At 35.3% G+C, this 20753-nt stretch overlaps 1 protein-coding gene across 2 annotated transcripts in view; it reads left to right on the top strand.

The window, feature by feature from the left end:
- The window catches only part of MTHFD2L (methylenetetrahydrofolate dehydrogenase (NADP+ dependent) 2 like), a 152171-nt gene that overhangs the window by 55464 nt on the left and 75954 nt on the right, over positions 1-20753 (top strand). For both annotated transcript variants that reach the window (XM_079152759.1, XM_079152760.1), the window contains one exon: positions 10726-10818. In XM_079152759.1, the coding sequence (XP_079008885.1) occupies positions 10726-10818 (93 nt within the window). The remainder of the gene's footprint in view (positions 1-10725; positions 10819-20753) is intronic.

The raw sequence follows: 20753 nt of genomic DNA, 5'->3' as shown, positions 1-20753 counted from the left end.
TCTGAATGGTCACAGTGTGGATCACATACTCCTCCTTTAACTAAAAGATTGTGGCATCAGTGCAGGAACACTTTAAAGACTATTTGCAAGACCAGCAAACAAAGCACAACCTCTTATTTTGCTGAGTCCTATGAGCCTGGTAATGTGCATTCTGTTTCCAGTACTAGGGAAATGAATCTAGGGCCTCATACATGCTAGACAAGCATTCTACCACTGAGTTACATCCTCAGGCCTTTTTGTTTGATCTTGAGACAGGGTCTTGCTAAATTGCTGAGGTTGGACTTGAACTTGTGACTCTCTTGCCTCAGCCTCCTGAGTAGCTGGAATTACAGTGTATGCCACCATACCTGCTGAAGAGGTTCTTGATTTCATTCAGCTGATATTTATCCAGTACCTAATCTCTGTGAGTTGCCATGGGATACAGCAGTGAAAAAGACTTGATCCTATGTCTTCCGAAGCTGCTTCTTCAGGACTCATGCTTGGCAGGCATGTTTTCTCCAAGTACTGTCTTTGCCTTGGCAACCATTTTTACAGTCGGGCCTACCTTCTATCGTGATTTCTGTATTGTAAGCTTTTTTCTTCAAGAGTTACACTATCTAAATGGAAAACCACATGAGTTTTTGCCAACTGAATGCTTTTCCTTTGTGAGAATTGACTCCAGTTGTGAAAATGAATATTTTTGCCAGCCTAGAAGCATTATCCCCCACCTACAGAGGTAGTAACTCGATGGTGAATGCTTGAGGCACTGCAACGTGATGCAAGTGGTATGTGTGATTAAGCTCTGCCCAGTGGCAGGCTGGGCCAAACACTGTTAGGTTTCAAAGAGAAGAGCCAAATAGGAACGCCTAGGAATGCAGGAGTCATGCAAAGTGGTCACACCACCAGAACTGAGGCTCTTAGTCTTATTGGCAGTAGAGTGAAGTGGGATGTTTGCAGCATGTATGGAAGGAACCATTTGCAAACTGGGGCAGGGGTGATGGCAGGCATTTTAGTTTCTGCTACTCCCATCCCAAGGTTTAAATTACTCAAAACAAGATATTGGGAATATTTTATTTTGTGATGCTTCTATGTTGATTAGACTACTAAATTACAACTTTGAGTATGAGTAGTTGATCTAGTAGAAAAACACAAATGCTTGTTCTCATCTCATTATCTAAATTGAATAATAGGAGCATGTTTTTATTTTCAATATTTCCAAAATTCAGCTACCTAGTATCTGGAAAGCACTATACTTGGAAAATAGGTATTCTCATCAGACAACTGTGACTATTACACTATTGAAAATATTAAATCTTATTTAAAATATAAAGCAAAATCCAAAACATTCTCTTTCCCTTTCATTTTCTCTTTCTATTCCCTCAGAGTACTAGATATTTATTTTATTACCAGCCCAAAGCATCCCTTCTCTAATGTCTATAAGCCTTAATGTTTAAGGCACCACTAATGATATGTATTCCACTTTTATCTACTTTTCTCCTGTCACTCTCTCCCCATCGTATATGGAAGCTTCATAAAACTACACAGTTTCTCAAACACACCATCTCTTTCATACCTATTTGCAGTTACATATCCTGTTCCCTTTGCATGGAATCCCATTTTCCATCACTTACCTCCTTTCTTCCTACCTCTCACCCTTATTAGATGACATTCTAACTTTTGTACTTTGGGTATGCTGCAATCACAATAGCATATTGATTATCCTACCTGTTCACTTCTTATACACAAATAGTAAATGTAAACTTCTCATTGACAAATGTTTTCATAGGCTTTTTGTATTGCTGGAATTAAGCATGGGGCTGCATGTGTAATAATGGATTGAGTCAGTCAGTCAGTAAAATTCTGTACTATGCCTTCTATGTGCCAAATACCATGCCAGCACTAAAGAAAATAAGACCACAGGTTAGGGATTTAAAATATGTCACTTTGTTTATTGAAAACAAAATCTGTATGTGCAAGAAGGAACGGAAGGTGGTCAGTAGCTATGTGCCCACCACCCACAAGTTATTCATATTTTAAATTAACAGGCATTTGTATAAAAGTTTAACTTAAAATACCCCTTGATTTAAGAGTCACCTTATATTCAACAAGGGAGAAAGTTGCCTCATGACCTTCAGGAAGGGGAAAGGAGATCTCAGCACACATGGCAGAGGAAGGGAAGCTGGTGCCAATGACATTCTTGAAAGAGGTCTCAGTGTTTTTCCAGTAAAACATTGAGGATCTATTTTTTTAGGCTTTTTGTCCCCCTCAAGCTGTTGACTCGCAATGCTTTTTCTTATACAGGGGCTGATTTCTTTGTTGCTAAGTTTGGGGAGAACAGTGGTGAAATAAATCAGACAGGGCTCTGTCCTCTTGAGATTAAAATCTGGTAGGAAAGACAGTCATTAAACAGTGATTCACTAATTGTAATTGTACAGACTACTTCAAAAGAGAGGAGAACTTTACATAAAAAGCTTAGTTGTTGGACGGAATGAATGATTTCTAATTACAATTGCATATGAAAATTATACTCTGTTTTGGGATCTACCTATGTTATTATTGTAAAGGGATTTTTAAATTGTATGTTATCTAAGACTATACTTACAACTAAAAATTCCAACCTCATGGTCACATGGCAATATATAAAACAAATGCAAGTGAGAAATAGTGAAGAAAAGGGGGAAGAGAGGACTGGAGCTACTATACAGCCAAAGATAAGACTTATACTAAAAATATAAACCTATTATTAAAACCCCATATATATATTGCCACTGTCAAACACACTGCTTTTTACATATCGGAGATGAAGGAATTAAGTCTAAGTTACACATGTCATGGTTGGGTCACTAATTTTATCTTGAGAGCTTATTAGCAGGAAAAAAATGACTAGTTACCCAAGTAAATATCTTTTGGATTAAAAATGAACATATGCTAAGGAAAATGAAAGCATTTTTCTGATATTAAGACAAAAGTAATTTCTTCCATGTGTCCTTATAAACAGAAAATTATATAATGAATTGAGTAAGATTCATAAAATACTTTTCATTTAACAAAATGGATACTTATAGGATTTTTTAAAATCATGTAAGCACAAATTAAGCTACCACTCACATGTATTATTCTTGTTTCACTAGACATTTCTCCTAATTCTTTTTTTCTGAGTCATTTGCCTTTTTTCAAGTTCTCAAGCAGTTGTTCTCAGCCTTACCTACCCCTGGAATAATCAGGGGGCCTTAGGAAATGTAGCTTCCTATGCTCAACACACAACAAAATTAAATCAGAACCTGATTTAAGAGTTGAACCTGAACATCATTATTTTTTTAGAAAATGCCATAGAAGAATCTAACATGATCAGGATTGAAAATGATTGCTCAACATGTTGGAATGATCCCAGGACTTAACTTCTTCCTTTTTAGCTATTCCCGAGGTGAACCTTTGCAGCCCCTTAGCTCTAAATACCATCTATATCCCTCCTAAACTCTAGAACCATATAACTGTCTACCTGAAAACCCTACTAACATGGCTAATAAGCATTGCAAACTAACCATATAAAAATTTCATTCCTTTTGCTCCCCATAGTCTTCCCCATATACTATAGTTTGTATCTTAAGCATCTTCCAAAGATCCATGCACGTGGTAAAGACTTGCTTCCCAGAAGGCACTGTTTGGAGGTGGTGGAGCCTGTAGGAGGTGGAAGATCTTTAGGTCATTGGGTGCATGTCCTTGAAGGGGATGGCAGGACCCCGGTCTCTTCTTTCTAGAGGTTTCATTCCGCTACTCACTCCTGCCATGACATATGTCACTGGCCCAAATTAGTGGGGCCAACAGATCACAGACTAAAATATCTAAAACTGTGAACCAAAATAACCCTTTTCTCTTTATAAGTTGATTATCTCAGGTATTTTTGGTAGTACTGGAAAGCTGACTAACATACTATCTTAGTAACTGGCACTATCAAATCACCCAATTTCTGAGTTCATCCTTGATTTCTCCCTTTCTCTCACACTTTGTCTGATCTATTAGTAAGTGGAGTATAATATAGCTGTGATATCACCACCTCTCCAATTAAGATCCTAGGCCAGACAACTGCACTCTCTCACTTGGAACATTACAATATTTATGGACTGGTTTCCCTGCATCCACCCTTGTCCCATTCCACACAGTCAATTTTCCACATTGTAGGCCTCAAGCATCCATGGCTTCCCATAACACTGATAACAACATAACATAAATATAATGCAAATTCTTTGCCATGATGTCTTTCTCAGATGTAATAGATAATGGATGCTTTGTGCCAACGTTATGGCTTATATTTCCATTTAACATGGAACTTAGTACATTATATTATAATTCCAATTTCCATGTTTTGCTCATGATAGTAGAGAATTATGTATCCTCATCATTTCACATGATTCTGGGATTATTTATTTTTGTTTTTGTTGTTTTTCTTTTTTTTTTTCTTTTGGTACCAAGGATTGAACTCAGGGGCACTCAACTACTGAGCCTCTGAATCACATCCCCAGCCCTTTTGTATTTTATTTAGAGACAGGATCTCCCTGAGTTGCTTAGTGCCTCACTGAGTTGCTGAGGCTGGCTTTGAACTCACAATCTTCCTGCCTTAGTTTCTTGAGTGGCTGGGATTTCGGATGTGCGCCACCGCGCCTGGCAATTTTGGAATTATTTCTTGATTATTGAATTAAGACAATGACCTGGAAATGTCTTTAAAACCCCTCTAATTTATTAACTTTAACAAAAAAAATGGTACTTAAAAATGAAGCAGATCATATTATTTGCTCTAGCTTTGTTTTTTAATGCAAACATTTTCCTCTAATTGGTATTCTATGTTAATCATCAACCAGTCTTCACATATAGAGGAGTGATAGCCTAGAAAACTGCTCAGATGGCTCCCAGTAGGCAATTTTTGATTGTGGATTTTATGCACTAAGAAACATATCTTTCCTACGAGTTAATTAGTGAGTTCTTGCAAAACTAAAATTACAAGAGAGGCTTTCTGTTTTATTCTTACTGTTTTAGAAACATGATGTAAAGCATGGGGCACAAAATAGTTACTTAAAACTTTGCTTTATAATTTTTTTTTAATCTGGGTCTATGTGATAGTTAGAATATTAGGCTCTTGCATTATCATATATACAATACAAGGATACAACTAAGAGTTGGAAAAAGTCCTCTAAGGGTCAGAGATATGCATCATTCTACGGAGTAGCTGCTGCAACTTGTTAGTACTGGTTACCTTTGGGAAAACCTGAGGAGAAAGAAAGGATCAGATGTAGCAAGTCAGAGGATTAGTTGAAGAAAGTCAATGGGGGAACAGAATGGGAAATAGGAATGACAAGTATTCATACAATGTCAAGTAAAACAGGTTAAATAAGAATATAGTTACCAGGAAAGGTAGGTTCCAGCATCAGGAATAGGTACCAAGGTGCTCACTGCCAGGATAAGACAAGAAGAGTCTGAAGCATTATTGGAACACATTGCTTTTAACTTCTTTGGGTCACTTCTCTTGTGCTGACATTATCAGATCTACCAAATAGCAGCCTGAAAGCTTTTCCCTTTCAATGGTTTGATTATCACTGTAGTCATGAACTCTAATCAATCAAATCTAAAAGTGACTTTGATATTTTCCATGGACAGTGCCAGCCCAACTCACTCAAGTTAAACTAATGATTGAAGATGGAGCAGGGTTACTTAAAAGATCTTTCCATGAAAACTGAAATTAATTTTCCTTTTGCCTGAAACTTTGCAGATTGTTAATTATGGATAATAGTGTAACTCTCAATTTCTGCTAAAATCTTCAGTACTGATAGAACAGGAGATTCTGGTTTTGTTTTGAATGATTGATTGTGTGTGTATTTGAGCGAGCGAGAGAGAGAGAGAGAGAGAGAGAGAGAGAGAGAGAGAGAGAGAGAGAGAGAGAGAGAATATTCAGGAGGCCCTCATTTAGAACTAGAGAATACTCTAGTGGGTTTCTGAGGTGTAAGGGAATGAAGGGGACCCTCCTGAATAGGGGACACCTGGACTAAGACAGAAATGGAAAGAGGCCTCATAATTTTGATGTTTGGGTCTGAATGTAAATATACACTTTACATTTGCTGATTTTTAAAGTCAATGAAAGAGTAAAACCAAAGGAGACTCAGGTTTTTACTCCAAGTAACTGGGCAGAAGGTGGCTCTGTTAACTAAAATGAGAATGACTGTCATCATGTATATCTCATTGTTCCCCTTTTCACAGCTTTCCTGATTATTAGCTTTTATTTTTTCCATATTAACTTTAGTATCAAGTTATATGCTTCCTAAAAAAGTAAAAATATTTTATTAGGGTTGTATTATTATATTTGTAATAAACATAGGAAGAGTTGTCATCAGTATGATGTTGAATTTTTCTAAAAATATGGTTTATCTTTCTAGTTCCTTAGTCTTATTTGTCCTTTGGTGGCATTCTAGAGAATTTCTTGTACCACATAGACTTTTAACCTTTCTTGTTATGCTTATTTATATTTTTTCTTTTTTGGGGTGGGGGTACCAGGAATTGAACTCAGGGGGCACTGATCACTGAGCCACATCCCCACCCTTATTTTGTATTTTATTTAGAGACAGGGTCTCACTGAGTTGCTTAGCTCCTCACCATTGCTGAGGCTGGCTTTGAACTCTGGATTCTCCTACTTCAGCCTCCTGAGCCACTGGGATTACAGGTGTGCCCCACTGTGCCTGGCCATATTTTATCTTTTATACAGCTATGAGAATGGGTTTCTTTTAATATATCTTCTTAACATGTTGTTACATGTGAAATCTATATACGCCTGCATATTCATTTTTTCCTTGGAAAAGTGTTGAATTCTCTTTAATGTTTTAATAATATTTTCATTTTTAACTTTATCAATACATTTTAACTTTTATGTTTATTAATCTTAAGAATTTATTTTTATTTATATAACTTAAGCTAAATGATTGATTCATTTATTTTCTGATTTATGTCATTGATATAATAACTTAGGTCTATGAATTTTCCTCTAAGAATTGCTTTATAATTATTATATAGGATCTAATATAAAGTGCTGTCATTATAAATGTTTCTTCCTAGAAACATTTTACAACATTATTTTGTGTTTCCATTTTGACCCAAGAATTGTTTGAAATAGGATTGTTTTAACTTCCAGTAGGACCTTTTTATTCCTGATTTTGTCAGTAGTTATAACTTTAATGAGTTATGATTAAATAAATTATTTATAGCTTATATGATTATCTAGTTTTTGATACTAAACAAAATTTCCTTTGTACCCAAAGTCAGACCATTTTAAAAAACATATTGTTTTAGGGGGACACATAAAACTGTATTATCTATTTTCAGAGTTTAATATAATCATATAGATATTATTAATTATGTTATTTACATTTTCTACATTCTTATCTGTCATGAATTGAAAAGACTGAATTAAATACAGCAAATAAAATATATTTTTATCATCTGTAATTTTGACTTATGAATTCTACTTATCTTTTGCTTGTTAATTACATATTTATCAGTGCTGTGTTTCCATTTAAATCTCCCATATACTTTTTAGTGTGTACCTCTTTGTCCTACTTAATGCTGAATTTCTTCTTGCGTGAAAGAGCGTCATTCTTTTTGTGCATGTCATTTTTCCTGGTATACTTGACCATATTTTGTTTTCAACATTTCCGAATTCTGAGTAACTTTAAATATGTTTTATTTATATATATATATATGATTAGTATAGTATACAATATGATTTTGCTTTGTGAGTCAATTTGCAGATATTGTTCTTTTAAATAGATGAGTTAGAACAATTTATATTTATTGTTATGATAAATATATGTGGTCATTATCGTCATATTATTTTGTTTGTGATTTTTATTTTTTGCATTATTTTCTTTTCTGTCTTTTTTCCCCTAGTATTTAGGAAGGTTTTGTTTATCTCAATAATTATAACATATAGTGCTCTTAATTCTGTTTCTTTATGTGGTATCTATTGATACTCATATAAGTGATAAAATGTTTGTATTTCCTTCTCTGACTCCAGTTCTTTTTGTTTGTTAACTGATATTTGCAAATAAAATTATCTTTCAAAGTGTTTATACTTTTAAACATTCTTATACTCCTATTATTGGTTAGCTTTTTGAATGATATTTGTTGATTCTCATTATAACATATTAGACAATAAGTAAAGTTTCTCATCTTTTCCCTTCCAGTTCTTTTAATTGCATTATTCTTACATATTCAATGGAAATATCATTTACATTCACCTGTGTCTTAGTCTACCTTGTGCAGGCATAATAGAATACCACAGAATGACTAATTTATAAAGAAGAGAACTTTATTCTCTCACAGTTCAGGAGACTGAGAAGTCCAGAATGAAGGTACTGGCATCTGGTGAGGGCCTTCTTGCATTATCTTGCCATTGTGAAAGGCAGAAGGGCAAGATAGGGTACACGTGAGACAAAAGGGGCTGAACTCAGCCTTTTGTAATGAACCCACTCCCACCATAAGAACATTAAACCATCCGTGCGGGCAGAGCCCTTACAACCTACACACCTCTTGAAGTTCCCGCCTCTTAATATTGCCACAATGGCAATTAAATTTCAACATGAGCTAGGGAGGAGATAAACATTCAAATCGAAGTAGTTTGTCACTTTAGTTCTCACATAGTTTTAAACCTTAATTATATAATTAAATATATTTAGAACTTTATGATAGTCCTTTGGCCAGTTTCCTCAAACACATTTTAATTAATTTGAAGTACATATTTTAGCATGTTCATGAGGAAAATTTTTGTGAGCAATATTCCCTGACTTCTTTCATTTTCAAAATCATTTGTGATTTTTTAATGAGAGGCAGATTTGACTTATTTAAAATTCTTGACTTCCAATATTTTTATGTGAATTTCCTGTGAATATTGATTTATAATTTTTGAAATTGAATGTTGAAATTGGAAATTTTGCCTGATTACTCAGAGTATTCTTCTTCTTCTCCTCCTGCTCTACCTTCTTCACCTCCCCCCACCTTCTTTTAAAATCTTTACAATCCAGGATCTTTACTATGTTGGTGTTGACAATCACAGGTCAATTTGGATTGATTCCAGTCTCTTTTTCCTCACTTTTTATAATCTTGAGTTTTAGTTTTTAAATATTTTGGCATAATGTTTGCTTATAATGTTCAAGTTTTCCATGACCGCAATTTTTTTTTAGTTTATTGATATATTGGTAAATTCTTTACAAATTTTCTTGCTTTTGTTTTATCTTGATTCTGCTGCTTTTCAAATATATCATTTTATTTTTTTTTAAATTTGCATATAGTAAAATTCACTTCTTCTGGCATGCATTTGGACAAGTGCATATAATTATCTGCTAAATGACTATACTAGTCACCATTTGAATCAGAATAGTTTCCTCACTTTCCAAATTTATTCTGGGCTTGCCTTTATGTAGGGCTTTCTATTGGTGCTTTTTCATTACTCATCATTGAATGAGTTAAGATTTTCATGGACCTGCTATTTGCAGAATATGTCCACCATGGGTTGGGGAGGAGGTGCTTGGCAGCTGTGACTCCTCTGCTTTCACAATGGTCCCTGTTGGAATGGCTCCTCTGTGCCATTCTTGTGGTACCACACTCTTTGAACTGTACGAGATCCGAGAGGACTCTTCTGCCTTTAATTCTATTCTCTCTGCTATAAATAAAAAAGATAGACTTTTTTTTTTCATTTGAATGTAAACACTTCACATCTAGCAAGTGTTTTGACAGTCATTTTTGTAGATCTATTGTTACTCAGAATTCTGTGTTTTTTGCTACTTTTGTCCCTGTGTGGTGTCTACTAACTACTGCTTTTGATTATTCTTACGTGTTTTTGCAATCTGTGGAAAATATGTTTTCTAGTTCTTCTAAATATGGAGATTGTGCACTTTTGTTGTTAACTGTGTAGCATTTGCACAACTTGCAGGAAAAGAAAATTGAGACAGTGTCTCACACAGCCACACTCTCACTGGATGTCCCTCTCTTGTCTTCTCCACATCACCACCTTTCCCTCACTCCTCTTGCTGGTTCAAACTTTAGACATTGGAATGCCTCAGGCTGCTTACCTCTCTTACTCACCCATAACTCCTTTAAAGTTTTCGTACAGAAACTTCTTGTTATATTCTAGACCTCTTCACCATTTCAAAGTTATTTTGTTTTCTTCCTGCTTTTTAAATTTAGCTTGAAATGTCTTTTTCTTCCTTTCCAGATTGCTATACACTTGCTCACATTTAAAATATCTAAAATATTTTGCCTCCTCCAAGAACACTCCCTTGACACATCCTCATGGCAGAATTCATTTCTCACTTTACTTCCATAATGTTGTCCCAATCGTAGAATTCTTATCTTATTGTTTTCTGAATTTATTTATGTATCATTAATAAGCAAATGAATATTCCCAGTGCCAATGCATTAAATAGTAAACATGGTATTTTTGAATCCTGGATTTTTAGGATTTATAGCTTTCCTATGACAATCAGATCTTATCTTCATTTAGCCTCATTTGATTTTCCATGCGTCCATTTGAAAGGTACAATATTTTGGTTCATCCAAATATCCTATCTACCTTCTTCTCTCAAGTGATTTAGACATGTCAAAGCACTTTTTTCTATTCTTATTTGGTATCTAAAATTTCTCTAGGTTTAGAGCTTTCATAAAATTTGGAAAGGCACAATAATCACTAATGGAAACTCTTCTGCATTGCAGGTGATGCAACTGTCACCATAGCTCACAGATACACTCCCAGAGAACAACTGAAGATCCATACACAGCTGGCGGATATTATCATAGTAGCTGCGGGTAAGTCTCTAGTGACTGATTTGGTAGAATGTCATCGGAAAGTAATTCCTGCCCTAATTGTGGCACATTTGAAAGAACAGTTTCTTGGGAAATGTACATAAATATGTGAATGACTTAACTTCCATCAACTGGATTCTGTCTCTTTACAATTCTCATATTGATCCATCTTGCCCAGGTAAGCATTTGTTACTTCATTGTGGGAAACATAAACACCTTTAGAATGGCAGATTTAGCACAAGAGCAAATGTGCACTTTGTCAATTGCTTTGACAAATGTGATCGAACAACATTTATAGAAAAAAATCAATGAAGATCAGTAATGTATTGTGGCTGTGGGGAAAAATGAAAGAAAACTATACTTTCAAGTTGTGTCAATGAAAATAGAAGGCCCAGGTACAAGGAAGAGATAGACAACCACCATTCTGCACTGGCCACATAACAGGCTAAAGAACTATTTTGGCATCTAAAACTCTAAGGGGAAAGTTGATGGACTAGACCATGTTCAAAAGAGAGCATCTGGGATGACATTTTCATAAAAGATGACCTAGGAAGCTTAGCGTGGTAGGATGAACTGTGGATGTTTGGTCTGCAAGAAAGAAAATCCTATGACTTAGATATAGAATTTCTGTTGTTATTATTTTAAATATAAGGATGAAAAGACTCGAACCCAAACCTTAATTATAATAAGAGCTGCTTCAAGTTACCAATTCTTGAGATAGTGAGTTTCCTCTCACTTCAGTGATCAGGTAGATAAAAAATGTAAATATGATATAATAGAGAATTATTTACCAATTTTTTATATACTCTTGTCCCATTTTGAATATAAAGCATATTTTGTACTCTTTTTAAACATCATTAAAATTTAATAGTTCAAATATCATCACTAAAATCACATGTAAACAGCTGTAATTATTTTGAAGGTATGTTTTCTGGGGAAGATATGGTCCTTTGAGGACCATTGTCAAGAATGTTCATGTATTGAGTGTGGGGTTGGGCTAGGAATTTTAATGTTTTCTCCACTTGTGGGATTCTGGTATTTTATATTTGTCTATAAAATTTATGAAATATAATGTGTGTATACATATTTGTTAATCACAAAAATGTTTAAATTTTTTGTTGTTCTACAGAGTAAATTAACAAGAAAGATATTTTGGAGTTTAGAAAGGACTACATTATAGAGGTCTTATGTATGACTAAGTCAGCTATAGATCTTTAGAGATATTGTATTTTTCTAATTTTATTAAACATAAATACTTTTGAATAGCAAAGGGAGTGTTAAATTTATTCATTCATTCAATAAATAATGAACACTTGCTGTGTAGTAGTTTTCATAAATTGTAGAGATGCAGAAATGAATACAAATGACAAAATCCCAGCCCTTGTAGAGCTTATATGTTAGTGAGAGAGCAAATAAACAAACAATAGCAAATAAACAAACAATACAATATAATATCAGGTAGCAATAAGTACTATAACAAATTTGGGTGGAGTGTAGAGTATGCATGGGGTGCCATTTTAGATAGATTAATTAGTGAAGATCTTTCTCAGGAGACAACCTTTTGAATAGAGCCTTTGTCCTGGCCTTCCTCCATTTTCTTTTCTGGTCCAATTTCTCCCCTTCCCTGCTTTGGCCCAGGGAGACTGACTAATGAGGAGTAATGTGTTTCTCAGCTACTGGCTTTGAAAGAATGGACATTTTTTTAAGCTGTCTGTTTTATCTCAACTCCCTAAGGTTTCCCTCCCAGTAATGGGAACAAAGCCCTTAAAGCTGTTCCAGAAACAGCCCCAAACAGAGAGTAAAAGAGTAAATTGAGCCTGATAGCCAGATAGTGCTCAAACAGTAGGATTACCAGAAACTATTGACCAGAATCTACACCTGTTGTAAAACATTGTGAAACATGTTGTCAGCAAACCCAGACCCCCTTTGAAATTTCCTGGCAGCTTTGTTCCCCGTTTTTCCTTTTTTTTCCCCCTTTTCCCCCATTCATGTGTGACCCCTCCCAATGTGTGGTTTCTGCCTTTATAAACCTACAAGATTTTCTGCTAGGGACTCGACTCCTCGAGTTGGGTCCCAGCGCGCTGGAATAAACACCTCTTGCGGTTTGCATCAAGTGACGCCTCCTGCGGTTGATTGGGGTTGCCGTTGATCCATGGGACAGAGTTGGGGTTTCCTTGTTGGGGGCCTTACAGCTTCTGGCAAGGCTTGGTACCTTTAGGAGATTTGAGGGAGGAGAAGAAGATCAGGTCAGGATATTTTTTCTCTTTTCTATTTCTGCCTGCTTTCTAACCTTCCCCCCATGCCCAAACCTTCTGCTGGGGAACCTCTGGGATGGGTTCTGGTTCTCAGTGGGCGGCCATAAATCAGTTTCTTCCCCCTGCCCTTTCAGGCTTAGGGATGGTAAAGGCTTCCTCCTGTTTCTAATCTTCAAGCATCTTGACAGCCCATTTTTCCCTTAAACCTGAACTTACCCCTGTAAAATTCCTTCAGTAATTTCTCTTCTAGTTATACATTTTACTTTAGCTAAGGCTTGAATGAGAGCATTTATCACTTTGCTGCTGATGAGATATTGGTAATTTATAGACTTTTAATTTGAATTGATTATTATTTACAAACTATGAAGGGAGAGTAAAAGTTCTGGAAGGAATTTCGTTTGATGAAGAGATTAAATGATAATTTAAATTAGTTTCAACTGAATTTAATTCAATTTCTTATTTTTAAATAGGTCTTTCTCTGGAACCCAGAATATATCTGAGGTAACACAAGGAATTGTAGTTTGTTCCTCACAAATAAAAATAGTTGTGTTCCCTTTCCCATAAGTCATCAGTAAGCTGGTATACCTCATTGTAGCTGAGATATAGGTGATATCACCAATATATCAGATATAGCTGAGAGATACAAGTGATATCAAATGCAGATATTTTGAATGAATTGACAGGAGAAAAACATGTTTAGAGAGGTAATAAACTTTTTCAGACTACAGCATTAAGTAAAACCTGCTGTAGCAACTGATACAATCCGGAGAGACTTCTTCATGGAAATACCTCACACGCAAAACTGAGAATTTGCTGAAGTAGAGAAGAATTTGAATGGTAATATTTTTCAGTCTCTAACTTTAGACAGAATGAAATTTACATTATACTTTTTTTTTCTTTTTTTGGTACCAGAGATGGAACTCAGGGGTACTTAACCACTGAGCTATATCCTCAGACCTTTTGTATTTTATTTAGAGACAAGGTCTCAGTTGCTTAGTGCCTCGCTAAGTTGCTGAGGCTGGCTTTGAACTCACGATCCTTCTGCCTCAGCTTCCTGAGCTGCTGGGATTATAGTCACGAGCCACTGTGCCCAGCCTACATTATACTTTAAGTGTTATTTGACCCTAATGTTAACAACTTGTAAAGAATACTTCACAGTTGCTCTTTGTTCCCATTTATCAATTATATTGCATGGAAATTTTTTTCTAGTGGAGCATAATCTCTCAGCTGCATCCATGCTCATGTTTTGTTTAATTATTATGACAAATGCTAAATGTGAGATTGCAGTTCTCTTGCCAGATCCACTGATATTCTCTTTTGACTAACTCAAGCCTTGAATCACAATTTATGATGCCAGCGCTGTCATCATCTTTGAGTTTCTCCTACAGATTCCTTTGTATGGGCCTACATTGGCATTGGGTATATGGTGTCAAAAAAGAAGGCAGTGAAGGAAAACAAAGGAAAGCAGAGGGAGGGGAGGTAAAGTAAGAATTGAGCTTGCCAAAGTGTACAAAAAGAGCCAGGAGGATTAGGGGCCCCTGGGTGTAACCATGTTGAGGTTCTGTGCTTCATCCAGCCCATTGTGGGTAGGTATTCTCTTACCACCAGAGGGCTCTAGTAGGGTGAGCAGCTGTTTGGAAAGTAGTCGAGTTGGCCACACCAGAGCATGATCCTGGTCAGAAGACATTTAGAGGGAAAACTAGGAACAAGGCCTGTTCTTAGCCTTGCTTTCCGCCTGTAATGCCTCTTACTAGATACAAAGATGTGCCAAATATTGGAATGTAGCCCTGTATATAGCCTTGCAATAATCCTGAAGAAGAAAATGTTTGGTTAATGGGAAATTTTAGGATAGAAAATTGAGACTTTATGAGAAATAACTAAAGATCACTAGATTTCCACTTCATTAATAATCGCCATGAAAATTTAAGAATAAAAAATATAGGCATTAGTAAATTAAAGTGAAATTACAGAAAAAACATGAATTGATGTTAAAAATAGATTTCATATAACCAGACAATAGGAATAAAGTATTACCAAAATGACCACATCATGCTTATGTGTGGGAAATGAACAAATACAATTAGCAGTGGGTATTAAAGAGGGAGATGGTGATCTAATGGCAGAGGTACTGGAACAGGAAGGGCTGGACCACTGCCATAACTGGAATGTCAGCATATATGGAAGCAGTCCCATCTGGGAGAAGTCAGGAAGAGTAAAAGGAGGAGGAGTGTATGATGTGTCAGAAAGATTGATAATGTTTGAGAGATGATGGTGAAGAATGTGGTGATGAAATCTTGCAATGGGCTTGGAGACGAACAAAGTAAAAGAAGAAATCATAGCAAGAAGATCCTGAGGCATGAATAATATTAGCTTATGTTAATATTAATCTCATCCCTCCAGTTTCTCATAGTACTATTTTTTTTTTATACTGGGAATTGAACCCATGGATGCTTACCACTTCTTATTTTTTATTTTGAGAAGGTTCTTGCTAAATTGCTGAGGATCTCACTAAATGGCTGAGACTGTCTTAGATCTTGGGATCCTCTTGCCCTTGCCTCCTTAGTCACTGGGATTAGAGGCATGTACCACCGTGCTGGGCTCTAATCTTATATTTTTAACTATGTATCATTTACTTTTCAAACATCTCCCCTTAAATAGATATTTGGACTATGTTAGTTAGAAGCTCAGATCTAAAATTTAGACCCTGCCAAGCTATTCATAGAATTAGTCAGTTTCTATACTACTTTAATGAATCAACATTATAACACTTAATACCAGTTTATAGTTGTCTGCCATCTTCACTAGACTATAGCAGGATTTTTTTTTAGGTTGGTTGGTAATGCTTAGAATAATATCTGACATATAGTGGCTGCCCAATTAATGAGTGCTACATTGGTTTTAAAATTGTAACTAGAAGAAGGGTTTCTTCTTCAGTTGATATAAACTTAGATGATATGTTTTAAAATTACAATTTTTAAAAAATGGAATCATTATCCTACTTATTTATTGATCTATACAGTGGAGCATTATTTTCAGGAACTACTAAACATTCCTAGTTTGTCATTGTAAAATAGTTAATAAAGCCATAAAAGTAAAATATTTGTTCATAAAAGAGTAGTTCAGAACATCAAGTGGATGATCAACTTGATGCTAAGATTAAGGACGAAGATAGAGTAAAGACTATTAAGTCAGTTAACCACAGGGCTGAATGAAAAGGAATAGCTGAGGGGAAGGCCATATCAGCTTTGTATGAGGCTAATAATAAGGATAACGAAGGGATGGCTAGCTAGAGCAGGGTATAAATTCTAAGACTGCATTAGAAGATGCTGGGTAACCATATCTCATGTTTCAAGTGAACTGGGGGATATCCCAAGTTTGTAAAAGTTCTTAGAATGTTCATTATTCAGGCAGGAGAGGAAGATTTTTTTATAGATATTGTCCAAAGGACCTCTATGCATTTGAGTAAATTCTCTGGAACCAAATTCATTCAGGAAATGAGCTGCTGAGTCAGTGCCACTTGCATGTGAACTTCTAGTCATGGAGTGGCACAGTGGTGAAAGCTGGCATTTTGTCCACTTAGCCGTCCCCTCCAGCATGATGAGTGAACCTCCATAGTCATAACTCTAGCGTCTCCATTGCAACACTTTTAATGACAGACACTGTAATATAAAACAGGGTAAATGGGCAATTCAGTGGAATAATTTGGAATATTCATACTTACTAGTCATAAAATACAAAGTGACCAGCTAACTTCCTTTCACCTCTTCTTCCATTGTATCAAGTATTGGATACACTCCCATTAAACATCATCCTAGATTTTTGAATGAATTTTCTTTTTGTGGATTTACCCCTCCTTGGAGAAAGGATAGTAATGTTCAAAATTCCAGGACACTGAGATATTCCAAGGGGTGGGGCATGGAAATAGTCTGCTTCACCCTCTGGGGCTCATGCAACCCAGGAGTGGAACTTGCTCATTTACAGCCCCGGGTACTTTCTGAGTAGATGCCAGCACATTTCATGACTTTACTAATACTATTGTTCTTCCTATATCCTGTTTCTCATTCTCTGGCTGTCTCCTTTAGCTAAAATCTGCTTCTCCACTTAGAGTTCCTTCCTTCCTAAAGTTGTCACTTATCTCAACTTTCTCAAATATTTTTAATGGTATAGAGTACCAGTACCAGAGCAGCAGTACACAGGCCATGCTTACATAAGAATTCTAAGATTTAAGTTGTAACTCTATCACTTTTAATTGGGTAACTTTGGTCAAGTCATCTCATCTCTCTGAACCTCAGGACTTCATTGATATGGTGGGGTGAATAATAACCTTTCACACAGCGTTGTTAAACTAGCCAGTCCACATAGAGAGCAAAGCTTAGTACCTTGCATGTTGTAAATTCTAATTAAATGTGATGTGCTAATAAGTTATATGCTGGTCATTCTTATGTTATTGGATATGAACACTTAAATAATAATTTAGAAATATTAAATCAACTGACTATGAAGCTATAACTCAACATAACTAAAGGGATATACTTTCTGGATATTTTTGATACAAACATTGTATCAGCTGGGGATATGGCTCAGTTGGTAGAGTGCTTGCCTCATAAGCACAAGGCCCTGGGTTCAAATCCCTGGCACTGCAAAAAAAAAAAAAAAAAAAAGTATCAGTTGACAAGTTATCATACATACATACTTACATATAAATAAATTAATCTAGAAGTTAATTAAACATGAGACCACCTGTATGAAAACTTTATTTTTACTTAAACTGTGATTTCTCAGAATGACATCAGTTTTTGTTCATAGCTGTATATTTGGTTGTTACCTGGATAAACTCCTTATTGCCTCTCTCTCATTGGGAGCAACCTGACCTTGGGGGCATTGGGGAGGTTGACATACTTAGGCGAAGTGTTTTTTCTTTCTGACTTCAGCCCTTGCTCCTACCCTCCCACTCTCTCTACCTCCTCTTCCTACCCCAGCCCATTCCAGCTCCCACAATCCATGATGAGAGCCATTATCGACTGGGCAAAACGTTTCTGATTTTTTTGTTAATCTATGTATGTATGTATGTATGTATGTATGTATGTAATGTATGTATGAGAGGGCAGCTTGACCCTTGATTTTCCCACCTTGATGCCAACAATATATCCTTCCTGCCAAAACTTAGAAAATATGGGCAATAGAGAGGAGAAAAACTCCAAATCCCAACAAAGGTGAACTGAGATTAACTGAAGTTTGGCTTTCCACTGTTTTATATTTTCATAAAAATCCAAGTATCTAAACACTTCTTTTACCCTGCACATACCACTTGTATTTGCAGCTCTTCAATGTATATGTTTCTTCATAAAATGCTTTCTTCTAAAATATGATTTCTAATGAGTCCATAGTATTCTATGCTATGGATATATTATTGATTCATTCATTGCTTGATTACTGGATATTTAGATGGTTCCCAGATTTTTGCTGTAATGAATAATGCAGTAAACCACTGTGAACATCTTTGAAAATACCTAAGATTATTTGCACAAGTGGTATATTTTATCATTTTAGTCTTTTTTATTTGCTTATTAATGATTACTTATATTCTCGAAAACAAGATTAGCATAGAAACCTTGTGTATAACAAAGGCTACATATGTGTATAAAATATTATGTCATATTCCATACCTCATGTATGTATTATTAAGCAACTTTAACATAGGAGATAGGTGTGTGTCATTTGTAATCCATTCTATAGGCCTGTTATTACAGATTTGTACACTAAACTCTAAGGATACCCAAGAGAAGATGGCAGTCTGTGTATAAGGGGAAAGAGCCTTGAACGTGAGGGTGTTATAGTAGAAGAAATATGGTCTTCTAAGTCAGGAAGTTTTGGTTTCAATTTTCCTTTGCTTTTTTCCTTTTCTTTCCTTTTTGTTTTGTTTTGTTTTGTTTTGTTTTGGTGAGCCCTCTACTGTGGGGTACATGCCCAACCCCCTTTCTATTTCAATTTTAACACTGGGCTTTATTTTAAATTATTATAAAATGAAAGAAATAATTCCAGTGTTACAAACTCCAATAAGAATTAATACCTAACATGTAATGGATTCTAAGTGAATATAGTTTTCTTCCTCCCTTCAGTTCGCTATTGTGTCAGGACTGTATCTATGTCTAAAATTATATTATGCTTTAATGAAAATGTATGAAATTCTATTATCTAGTACCAAAATACATCTTAATTAAGTTACTGCTACTTTGGTAATGTAGACTCTAAACTTTTACATTCTTTTCCTTGAACCCTGTTGGATTCATGAACAAAAAGCATTTCCCAAAACTGAGCACCTAAGAACCATTCCAAGGTTTTATTTTTTCTTCTTCATTTGCCTAAAAACTTTGTATTTTTTTTCAACTGGTTCTAATTGCAGGAATTTTGAAAAGAGGGTCAAAAATCTCATCTCTGAGTGTTTTCACTCTGTGGTCTCTGTGGTCTCTGTACAAGTGAGCAGAGGTAGTTTTTTGGGGGGTTTTTCTCTGGTTTTTCATGAGTACAATATGCACCAACAGCAATATTGAAAAGAAATTCCACCATAAAAAACAATCAGATCAAGTATTTTTCATTATGTAGAAATATAAATTTCCTTAGAAATGTATTTAAATGACTGAATGCAATGTTGTTTAAACATAATTCCTCTTGATTGTATATATGTATGTCATGGGGCAGTGGGTGAGGTCCCTTTCAAGATGTCACTAGCCCTTGCCATTATCACTTTGTATGTTTTTATGGCTATGGTTCTATTTTATATTATGAAATGTTTAAAATATGCATAAAAGTAAGTAAAGAATGTTAGCACCTATATAATCACCACCTAGATTTGTCAGGTCTGAATATGCATATTTTTCATCTCTACATGCTGTATAGTCCTGAAACTTGCTTTGTTTTGATTAACATTATGATTTGAAGATCGGCCCATGCTAATGCATGTCTCTAGTTGTATAATACTCAACTAACTATCCATTTTCTGTTTATGTATGTATTTCCAATTTATTTTGCTATTATAAATACTACTGTATTGTAGGTTATATGTGTCTCTTTGGGCTCATTCACTTATTCAACATATATTAATTTTGCCACTAGTGTATATTAGGTAGTAGAAAAACAAAGATGCATAAGGTATAGTTTCGGAGGTTAAGAAGCTCAGAAAGTAGCAGAGGAAAAAGATGTATAAACTAATTAGATTACATATTTGTTTATTTTTAATTTTTATTAACTTTTTCTTTTATTTAATTATTGGGCTCTTTTAATACATGATAGTAGAATCCATTTTGATATAATTATACAAGCATAGGGTATATTATTCTAGACAGGCCCTAATTCTTGTGGATATACATGATGGTGGGATTTACTGTGATGTCGTCATACATGTACAAAGGAAAATTACGTCAGATTCATTCCAGTGTCTTTCCTTGTCCTATCTCCCCTCCCTTCCATCCATTCCCCATTGTCTTATCTACTGAACTTCTATTCTCCCCATCCCCTTTATTATGGGTTAGCTTTCACAAATCTGAGAAAACATTCAACTTTTGGTTTTTTGGAACTGGCTTATTTCACTTACCAAGATAGTCTCCAGACCCATCTACTTACTGGCAAATGTCATAAAGTCATCCTTCTTTGTAACACAGTAATACTCCATTGTCCAAGATGTGG

This window comes from Sciurus vulgaris, assembly GCF_902686455.1.
Source record: "Sciurus vulgaris genome assembly, chromosome: 9".
Taxonomy (NCBI): Eukaryota; Metazoa; Chordata; class Mammalia; order Rodentia; family Sciuridae; genus Sciurus; species Sciurus vulgaris.
The sequence above is the reverse complement of the archived record's forward strand: the minus strand, read 5'-3'. Positions and strand labels throughout refer to the sequence as shown.